Source organism: Sinocyclocheilus anshuiensis, unplaced genomic scaffold (assembly GCF_001515605.1).
Source record: "Sinocyclocheilus anshuiensis isolate Anshui unplaced genomic scaffold, SAMN03320099.WGS_v1.1 scaffold1018, whole genome shotgun sequence".
Classification (NCBI taxonomy): Eukaryota; Metazoa; Chordata; class Actinopteri; order Cypriniformes; family Cyprinidae; genus Sinocyclocheilus; species Sinocyclocheilus anshuiensis.
In genome coordinates, this window is record NW_015539893.1 from 221,244 (window position 1) to 232,743 (window position 11,500).

Here is an 11,500-nt window from a genome sequence, read left to right on the forward strand (position 1 = left end):
TGACCCTTATGACTGGTTTTGTGGTCCAGGGTCACATATGTCCAAACCCCTCTGATGCATGGCGTCCTCTAAAGTGCACCAGGGTCATTAGAGTTAACTAAACCTATAAAAACTAATTTTGTGACTTCAAATAAAATAAACAATATTTCTAATTTTCTTTAGATTGATGATGTATAAAATAAAAACCAAAAATTTAATATAATTAAAAAAAATTATTTATAACTAATAAAAAGGACAAAAACTCTACTAAATTACTCAAACTTTAAAATAAAAAAAATAAAACAATAGTTACTAAAAGATACTAAAAGAACAATGGAGTGTACAGAACTTTATTATATCTAAACTAAAAGACTGCCACCTTCATATGATAAGAAATGATTTGTAGACTCTGGCAAGGCTAAGCTTGATATTCAGTAAGACAGTATAGCAGCTGATTGTGAGCATACCAGTTGCATGGTCCATCCAAGGATACTGCCAACCTTTGGACTTCGAGAACTGTCTCTCCTTCTTCTGTTCCTTGGAGTCTGTGAGGTGAAATATGCAAGTAATATGACTGATGCACACTCACAAGTAGCTCTGCACAGAATTTTCACTCACAGAAATCCTTTCTGATTTCCATGGAATTTGAACACAATCATTCACAACATCCCCTTCCTTGAGCATATTTATTTAAAATAAGTCATTATTTTCTCACAGTGTCCTAAACATCCCCTTCCTCTTGTTTGTTTATTAAAAGAATACACCAAATAAATAAAAAAAGTTATAATTTTCTCAGTCTCATGTCATTCCATTCATTTAAAATTTACTATCCCAACTGCCAGAGCTCTAGAACTTAATTCACTTAATTCATGCATGTGATATCAAATGACACTGAAAGCGATGCACTAAGTTTGAATATTGCGAAGTGTAAATGAGATTTGAGAGTGATGGTGGAAGAAAAGAATGTCATATACTGTAGATCTGATGAGTAATCAAAAAAAATTCGTAAATAGTGATAGAATGTTCATATGTGGGTCAACCAGCATTTGAAATATTCTTGCTAATTTGATGCTTTCAGCTACCTACAAGAGTATAATACTCTGTTTAATGCACTTTACCGTATTAAAATCCATTCCATAGAATTCCAGATTTTTCCACACAATCGGAACCACAACAATTAAAGGATGTTACACCACTTACCATATTGTGATGCCCTGACCGGCCGGAGCATAACATAAAACCATGTCTGCATTTGTGATCGGAGAAAGGACAAACAACAAGTGCTACTCTACACTGCCCAAAAAACTCGCGTTTGAATCATCAGTGGCAAATTCTTTAAATATAAAAAACGTACTTACAGTCTATGAGTCAGAACAGCCGGCATTGTAGTCTACTCTACCAGGATCAGGAAACAGTCCTCCATAAAATGTGCTGGACACATCAGAATATTTGGGTTAAACTGTTCTGGAACAGTGTTGTAAATACAACTTAACCACTGATTTCTAGTCGTGTCCTCTTTTGGAAGGCCAAACAAAGTAGTTTCGCTTTCACAACGAAAAAGCGTCACACACCGCGGCCTTGAATTAGCGGAGGCCGGAGGCCTAGAGTATGCAGAGGCTGGCTTGAGTGAGCAGAGGCGGGCGGGCTTGAGAACGGCGCGGCCGGCAGATTCGACGATGGAGCGTCCAGCGGGCTTGTAGTTATTTCAAACCACAGCTTATCAAAGTTCTATTAGTTTAAATGGTAATGCATTTGAACCTGATGGCTGCTCCTCTATATCTGAAGTTTTACGTCCCTCTTTATATTTCTGCTGTTTGTCACGTATGCGTTTCATCCTGAGGAAAAATAAAGATAGAACATATAGAGTGACTAGAGCTCAGGAAGGACATAGTGAGAGTTTTTGATTGATTTATTGATTATGGTAAAAAAAGGACAAAGTGTTAACTCACGATTCCTTTAGCTGCTGAATTGACTTCTTCTCTGCCTGCTGATGGAAATGCATGTTCTTTATAATACTGGCTCGGAACAGCTCGAAACCCCTTAATGCACACACACATGAAAAATCAGGTCAGAAAATACATTTTATATGTTAGAAATACCCTAACTTATTCACTAAATCACTGTTTTTGTTGTATTCCACTCAACTTTGAAAGTCGAAATTTTTGAACTTTTCATACTTTGTAAAGTGCAACACAATGCCAATTGAAGTTAGACTTCAGGATGAAAACCTTTGAATTCACCTTGGCCTAGATGCATTTATTATGCCAAAAAACAAAAAACAAAACAAAAACATGGCGGCCTCCATGGAGGTGTACGCAGTTAATGATAAACATTCAAGCTAAAAAATTATTGCATAATAATAATAATAATAATGAATAAATTATTTGCACAGATGGTATAATTTAACTTGCCTGTTAACAATCGTTCACTTGAAATAAAAATGCTAGCATTGCTATTTCGCTTCTTTATACATCATCTTCAGAGAATCAGACAAGAGAAGACTAGGATTGTAAGTCAGATGTATCAAGTAGGAATTTCTCACTCCTGGCTTTGAATGGAATGGACAGCGCGAGTTGATCCTCAGCAGGATCAACGCACGCAAAGCTCCGGGTCCTGACAACATTCCTGGGCGTGTACTGAGAGACTGTGCAGTGGAACTCACTAATGTCTTCACAGACATTTTCAACATCTCGCTAAGTCAGGCAGTTGTCCCCACATGCTTCAAAGCTACCACCATCATTCCAGTCCAGAAGAAGCCGTCTCCATCCTACTTCAATGACTACCGTCCAGTTGCAGTTACTCCTATTCTCATGAAGTGCTTTGAAAGGCTAGTCATGCACCACATCAAGTCTGTCCTCCCCCGCTCCCTGGACCCCTTCCAGTTTGCATATCGGTTCAACCACTCGACCGATGATGTCATCTCCACTGCCCTCCACTCAGCACTCACACATCTGGACAAAAAAGGCTCATACGTCAGAATGCTGTTCATAGACTTCAGTTCAGCATTCAACACAATCATCCCTCAACAGCTCATTCACAAACTGGTCCAGCTGGGGCACAATCATCCCTCAACAGCTCATTCACAAATTGGTCCAGCTGGGGCTCAACACTTTACTACTAACTAGTCAAGTAACACTAACTGGCTCTTGGACTTTCTGACTGGAAGACCTCAGGCAGTACAGGTTGGCAGCAACACATCCAGCACCATCACACTGAACAATGGGGCACCCCAAGGATGTGTGCTGAGCCCCCTCCTCTTCACTCTGCTGACCCACGACTGCACACCGTCACACAACTCCAACCTCTTCATTAAGTCAACTTTGAAGATCGTTGGTGTCTCTCTCCCCACCCTCCAGGACATTTATGGAACCCGTCTCACCCGCAAAGCCCTCTGCATTGCAGGTGATCCCACCCACCCGACACACAGCTTCTTTAGTCTGACTGCGGAGTCTCCAGGCCAGGACCAGCAGACTGAAGGACAGCTTCATCCATCAGGCAGTCAGGAAGCTGAACTCCCTCCCGACCTTGCCCCCCCTCCCCTCGTTTGCCCCATGCACCACTGAACTCTGACCCTCAGTCACTTTGTCACTTTGTGCAGCATTGGTCTACTCACTAACTCATTCAGCATTGAACTGACCTCATTCAACTACCTCTTCTGACAGTTTAAATAAAGAACTGCTCTCTGAGCTTTTTGTCACTTTAATCAAAATAAGCTCTTTTGCACTACAATCATTATATCTGCACTGTTTGTTTACTTCACTGGTTTGCACTCTATCTGCCATGTGCCTTGTGCTGCTTTATATATTTTTTTGCATTTTACCCAGACTGAATAAGCTCTTTTGCACTACAATCATTATATCTGCACTGTTTGTTTATTTCACTGGTTTGCACTCTAACTGCCATGTGCCTTGTGCTGCTTTATTTATCTTTATTTAGCTTTTTTTTACATGTCCTTATTTGTATATTTGTATAGTTGTATTTTATATTTAATCTGTATATATCTGTATTTTTATGTTCTACTGTTAGTGTTATCTGTGTGCACCAACGTGAGCAGCACCAAGTTCCTGGGTGTGCACATCACAGAGGAACTCTCCTGGACTGACAACACCTCAGCACTGGCCAAGAAAGCACAGCCCCCATCATGTGCACCTTCTACAGAGGCACTATCGAGAGCATTCTGACGAGCTGCATCACTGTGTGGTATGGTGCCTGCAACGCTTATGTTCTACTGTTAGTGTTATCTGTGTGCACCAAGGGTATGAGAGTAACGCAATTTAAATTCTCTGTATGTATGCGCTGTACATGTGGAAGAATTGACAATAAAGCAGACTTTGACTGAATACATGAAATAACTACCCTTTCTAATGTGTGCAGCAGGGGGCGAACTTACTGAGAGGCTTGTCGTGCTGATGCTTGAAGATCTGCAGTTACGTGCACGAAATGAAAACTGAGGAAGACTCTCCTCTGAAGCAGGAGGAAGAAGAAACAGATACTGTCCCAGATAATGCCAGCTTCTTCCACAGGCAGCGAGCATTCTTTATCAAACACTGAATTAGCTGAGGAAGAAACACATACACACAAAAAAGATTACATCTGACTGTACTGTGGTCTGTGATGTGGTTTGTTCCAAGATATTTAAAATGTTGTGCACATGCCCTAGAAAAATATTTCAAATGGTGGAAAAAAAGGATCTCATCTCATACATGTGCATTTTAAAGACAAGCATTGGCCTGCTGATTCTGTTCATTTAAGAACCATGTTCTCCTCGTTACTACAAACACTTAAACCTTACACAATACCTTACACAGTAAATTATATTTAAGTCAAGTAAATTTAACTTGTGTTCTGATTGGTCAATTACCACACTAAGCAGGCAAATATTTTTATATAATACATTTCTTTACATGATATTTCAGTGTTCAGTGAGAACATAACAGCACATCTATGTCTCACAAGACACTGCGCTCTCTTTTTATATTAACACAAATTTGGAATAATTAATTGCCACCATCTTGTGAGTCCTTACTTAAATATTTTTACTATAGACAAAAACAACGAATTTTGTAGTTTCTATGTAAAATAATGTAACAATGTACTAGGGCTGCACCCGACTAAAGATTTTTGTACTTGACTAGTAGTCAACTAAACAAGCGATCAGTCGACTAATCACACGTTTATATTAATTTAATGAATTAAATATATACTGGGGGGTGGAGAACTAAACCATAATGAGCCTTTAATATATAGCCTATTCGGTACTCAAGCGCACACATAGAGATGGCTGCAAAGCACTGGCAAAAATAATGACTATGTGTTGGGAAAACAGCATGGAGATATTTTAATTATTTATTAATAAACTAGTGCTTTCTCAGTCAGTGAGCTGGCTGCAAAGATGAAGTGGTCGATGCTGACACGCCATCTCCGCAGTACAGTGGACGCGCCTATAGAGAGAAATACACCTTTCATATGGATTGCACAGTCAGAGAGTTTTGAGTTTAATTAGTTAAACTAGACATAAACTAGACATTTCAAGCTTTCTGTAGATATATTTCTCACATCTGTGAGGCAAGCAGCCTATACGCTGAGTTTTGCCGCGCTTGAGTTTTGTGCCGCACTCCAGTGCATGGAGACAGAGATGACAGAAAGCGTGTCCTGTTTGTTTTCTTTATCTTACAAAAGCATGTCTTGTTAATATTGTAAGTGTTAATCTGTATGAGCAAAAATTACTGCGTATTTTGTTTCCACTGTTATCAGGAAAAAATGCCAGTGATCACACTGGTGCCTCCATGTCATGCAGTAAGATCGCCTAATAGCTTCCACACTCCGCACTAACACTCGGATATGCGCCTAACCTTTAGTCGACTATTAGGGGAACAGCCCTACAATGTACTTGACAACAAAGTGGTACACTGTGGGAACAAAATTTGGGAACCACTGCTCTAGGACAACCCAGAAGTAGTGCAAAACTTACGGTCATAGTAGCCTTTGACTGTGCACACCAGACTGAAGAGCTGAATCACCCAGCAGAAGTTCTTCTGCATCTCCAACACAAACACACAGGCCAGGATCTAAGACAAGAACAGATATGTTCTCTTTGTAGCTGTTTGGCTTAGGATCAGTGAGTCTACTCAATGAAGGACTGCTCACTCACAGACAGGATGTTCTTGGAAATGATCACAGCCACATTGTACATGATCAGACAGTCCCACATGACCAGACGTGTACGTGATGGCTTGATCAGCAGCCGTGTGCCGAAGAGCAGGAAGAAGAAGCAGGCCATAAGATACCCCAACCCAAACACACTGATCCGAGTGGCTCCGGTCACAAACACCACTGACAGCACAAACCAGAACATGTACCGGAACACCAGGACCTTTGCCATGTCCAGATAGGACCTACAGTACATAGAGAGAGGTACACAGATGTTATTTTTAACACAATAAATGAATGAAGAAAATAGTTCCTAAAAATTATAAAATATAACAGCTTAGTTGTAATCAGAGCTGCTGCCAGAGCAAGGGGGGTTCGGGTGGTGAGCGTGCAATCTGCAATCGCGTGCAGTTGCTTGTCTAAAAATGTACCAAGATGTAGTTGAACTGTCTTTATCTAAACAGATTTGGAGAAGTTTAGCATTACATCACTTGCTCGCCAATGGATCCTCTGCAGTGAATGGGTGTCATTAGAATGAGAGTCCAAACAGCTGATTAAAACATCCCAATTTGACTCCAGCCCATCAATTAATTACAAATGTCTTTGTAAGAAATCCATCAAGATGTTTTTAACTTCAAACCATTGCTTCTGGCTAAAGTCCCCTATCCGTAAAATTGCTTTATCCAGTGAAAATAGTTGTCTCGTCTGAATCAGGAGAGAAATATGCAGAGATCAAGCACCGTTTACAAGCGAAAACAGTTTATAACAGTTCTAAACAAATGCAGTATGCCACTGGATTTTGTTGTGAGAGGACAACAGGGGATGGACTTTGTCACTGAAGGAAGCGTTATTACAGATTTTATCCAGAAGCAACAGTTTAAAGTTAAAATGCCTCAATGATGGATCTCTTTTTTACAAACACACAGCTTTTCACAAGATATTAATTGATGGACTGGAGTTATGTGGATTACTTGTGGATTATTGTGATGTTTTTATCAGCTGTGTGGACTGTGTGGTCAGTGCAGAGGACCCAATAGTAAGTGCTGTACTGTATTGCAATATTTCTTCAGTCTGTTCTGTTCTGACAAAACAAACTCATCTACATCTTGGATGGCCTGAGGGTGAGTACATTTGCAGCATTTATTTTTTATTTTTGGGTGAATTATTCCTTTAAAGCTCCTTATGCACTAGGTCCATGACAAATAAAGCTGTTTTTATTTCTCATTCTTTACTAAAGTACACAGTACACACTATGTGTTACCTGCAGTTGATGAAGTTTGGGGCTGGGTTGAAGGGCATATCCTCCATGGGGTCAGGTTTGTCTTTGTTCTCTCCTCCCATGACCATCCACTCTTCCTTTTTCTCATTTTCAAACACAGCCCACTGCTGAGAGGCACACATCAGCAGAAGGAAGTCCGCTGCAACAGAACATTTTGTAAACATTTTATGTATTTTGGAGGGGCCTCAGATTACACTATATCTACCTTATTTTTCAAAGCAGAATTCAATAGCCGCTAATGATAAATAACCAGAAGAACAGCAGAGCAGTAACAAATGGTGAAACTATTTCCACTACAAACCAGTGTTTTTATGATTCTGACAAGATAGATAGATAGATAGATAGATAGATAGATAGATAGACAGACAGATTTACCATTTAGATTACCATTCTGCAAAATTAAGCAGGATAAAAAAAAAACGATTTGACACAGTTAAAAATATGCCCACTCTTATTTCTCATTTACTCACCCCCATGTCATCCAAGATGTTCATGTCTTTCTTTCTTCAGTCGAAAAGAAATAAAGGTTTTTGAGGAAAACATTCCAGGATTTTTATCCATATAATGGACTTCAATGGGGATCAAGGGGTCCAAACTGCAGTTTCAGTGCAGCTTCAAAGGGCTCTACATGATCCCAGCTGAGGAATAAGGGTCTTATCAAGCGAAACGATCAGTTATTTTCTACAGAAAATAAAAATGTATATACTTTTAACCACAAGTGCTTGTCTGGCACTAGCTCTGCGATGCGCGACTACAAATTCACGTATTACGTAATCCCGTTGCAAAGGTCACGCACGGTTAGCTCTTCGTCTGTGTACTCCAGTTCAGAAAGGTAGTGTAGGGAGAAAAACTCCTCTAACATCAACATCATCCAACATCGTTGTTTTACCTTTTTTTCTAAAGGGCGTTTGACTTTCTTTGCACGTTCACTTTGTAAATACTGGGTCAGTGCTTCCGCCTACGTCACACGTGACCTTTTCAACGTGACTACGTAATGCGTGAGGTCGAGCTAGTGCATGATGAGCATTTGTGGTTAAAAAGTATATAAATTTTTCGTTTTGCTAGACAAGACCCTTATTCCTCGTCTGGTACAGTGTAGAGCCCTTTGAAGCTGCATTGAAACAGCAAATTTGGACCTTCAACCTGTTGGTCCCCATTGATGTCCACTAAATGGAGAAAAATCCTGGAATGTTTTTTTTCAAAAATCTTAATTTCTTTTCGACTGAAGAAAGAAAGGCATGAACATCTTGGATGACATGGGGGTGAGTAAATTATCAAGAAATTTTTATTCTGGAAGTGAACTAATCCTTTAACATCCAACCATCTTTCATAATCTAGTCAATTCTCCATGGATAAAGTTTTACATTTTTACATGGTTTTATTTTGGAAGTGAGCTAATCCTTTAAGCCTCACCTAAAACTGAATTTAAGTCACTGTATTTGATAAACTAGGTTTTGATGTTCGTTTGGGTTTAAATGATAAAACAACTGTTCTGTTCAAAACAGAACACTGAAAAGTCATTGTTCTTAGAAAAATTCTAGAACAATTTGTTTGCAGATGCCACTTGATTTGATATTTTATAGTCCAATGTAACAGCAGTCATACATTTTTTAATTTGGCTTAAGTGTCCATATACGTTTTGAGGCCATTATAGGTAGGATAACTGGTGAGTAATTATATTGCTGTTCTGTTGGTTGTTCAGTTGAAGGTGTCACTTACATATGAGGTTCCTAGAGTTGGGGATGGTGTAGAAGTCAGGTAAGTAGATCCATTTAACCAGAGCTGAATGGACAGTTACAGATGTTTTCCATCTCCAAGGGTAATCTATAGCCATGTGAGACAGGTCAGGTTACTTACCGAGAAAACTTGTATTAATACTAAGCAGCATAGAAAGCACAGACAATTAATCTGTGGTAATTGTTGGTCACTGTACACATGCATCAGACAGCTGTCTATAGATGGTCGCCGTGATTTTGCCAAGTAAGACATGTTCCTGGATCAACATTTTTGTTGATCCTGGATCAACATTACTGTCCAAAAATATAGACCTAACCCAATCCCTTCCCCTAAACCTACCCATAATTTATTCCTAAAATCAGAGGGACATGATAGGTGAATAACAAGGGTGTTGAAGCATCTAACTCTGATTGTAAGCCTAAAACTGACATTTCTTGAAAACTTATCCCTCAATTCTGATTGGTTGATTGGAATGTTGTTCCAGGATCAACAAGGATGTTGATCCAGTTACATGTTGTAATTGGTGAAATCACATTCCCCATCTATAGATATTGCAGTGGTTTTGCTGTTACGCACCATAGCTGGCAGCCAAGCTGACTTACACTGGTTTTAGGTCAAATAAAGTCAAGTCAAATTTATTTGTATAGTGCTTTTCACAATACACATAGTTTCAAAGCTTTACAGAAAACGTCAAAAATATAGACCTAACCCAATCCCTTCCCCTAAACCTACCCATAATTTATTCCTAAAATCAGAGGGACATGATAGGTGAATAACAAGGGTGTTGAAGCATCTAACTCTGATTGTAAGCCTAAAACTGACATTTCTTGAAAACTTATCCCTCAATTCTGATTGGTTGATTGGAATGTTGTTCCAGGATCAACAAGGATGTTGATCCAGTTACATGTTGTAATTGGTGAAATCACATTCCCCATCTATAGATATTGCAGTGGTTTTGCTGTTACGCACCATAGCTGGCAGCCAAGCTGACTTACACTGGTTTTAGGTCAAATAAAGTCAAGTCAAATTTATTTGTATAGTGCTTTTCACAATACACATAGTTTCAAAGCTTTACAGAAAACGTCATGTTAATATTAATAGCATCTTAATATCTTAATGCCTTATAGTCAAATTTAGCAGGGTGAAAATGCTACAAACAGTTGACATATGCTATATATAGAATATATCATCCTATGCGAGTATACCATGTTTGAATGAGGATAAAGTTAGATATGCTAGTGTACCCAATTTTATATAAAGAGCTGGGCAATAATATAGTTAGATTTAGCAAAAAAAAAAAAGAGATTTGCTATATAGTATATATCTCTTTATGTGAGTGTACTGTATGCATGCAAAGATTGGATATAACATATACCCAAACATTATATAGAGTTAATATAGTCACACTTTCCGATGATGTAACAATCAAGCGGTTGAGATTTGCTATATAGTACCTCACTTTACATGAGAGTACAGTATTTACCAGGGTAAGGTTGAAAAAACTGTATAATAGTTGTAGAATTTGTTATTAATTATTTATTTGTTAATTAAATCAAGTTAGAGGGGTTTTGGACACTCATTAAGCAGGACAGATTGAGAGACCAACAGCCCAATCAGCTAAACACCAGCTTGGCTGTTAAAAACAGTTAATCTTTTAAAAATGCATCTCAAGAGTCTTGTGTTCTGTTCATTTCCAGAACGTTTTTTTTAAACCAAGAACCCTACTTGTGTGAATGTCCAAACAAAACAAGGCTGTGCAACCCACATATTCCTTTAACGTTAAACAAAAATGATTGCTGTTAAAGTGATATGGTGATATTAATATTCAGCCAGACATCACAATTGTTTTGAATAGAGTGGTAGACTCACCAATACAGAGGGCAGGAGGGATGCCCACACAGAGAACATATTGGTATATCATGAAGACAACCAGAAACAGGCAGTATTTTGACCAGATCTTAGCCATGGCTGCTCTGCGCCGCTGCACCATGATGGCCACCAACCAACAGCCATGGATAATAACCAGGAAGTTCATACGCTGGCCAATAACATTCATAGTCATGAGGAAGCAGATCTAGAGGTTAAAGTGATGCACAAGTTGTCATTATATTTAATATTTGTGCTTTGATAGCAACTGATATTGAGAAATGGTTTGACATATCAATTCTGAAATATACATAAACATGCATATACAGTGGGTATAGAAAAGAATCACCCCCCTTTAAAACACAAATCACATTTTTGTTGCTTTGCAGCCTGAAATGAAGATGGACACAGTTTTTGTTTCATCCAGCTATATTTACTTAGTGCAACTTATAACATCCAAGTGAAAGATATAACACCAACATGTCAGAA

The 11,500-nt window shown here is 38.8% G+C and overlaps 1 protein-coding gene across 1 annotated transcript in view; it reads right to left on the reverse strand.

Annotated features, from left to right (window-relative positions):
* The window catches only part of LOC107685863 (piezo-type mechanosensitive ion channel component 1-like), a 153,988-nt gene that overhangs the window by 26,766 nt on the left and 115,722 nt on the right, over nt 1–11,500 (reverse strand). The window contains exons 22-30 of the mRNA XM_016482599.1: nt 11,015–11,219; nt 9,128–9,232; nt 7,391–7,547; nt 6,131–6,374; nt 5,951–6,047; nt 4,370–4,535; nt 1,929–2,018; nt 1,738–1,814; nt 447–524 (exon numbers count right to left, since the gene is read on the reverse strand). Coding sequence (XP_016338085.1) covers nt 447–524; nt 1,738–1,814; nt 1,929–2,018; nt 4,370–4,535; nt 5,951–6,047; nt 6,131–6,374; nt 7,391–7,547; nt 9,128–9,232; nt 11,015–11,219 — 1,219 coding nt within the window. The remainder of the gene's footprint in view (nt 1–446; nt 525–1,737; nt 1,815–1,928; nt 2,019–4,369; nt 4,536–5,950; nt 6,048–6,130; nt 6,375–7,390; nt 7,548–9,127; nt 9,233–11,014; nt 11,220–11,500) is intronic.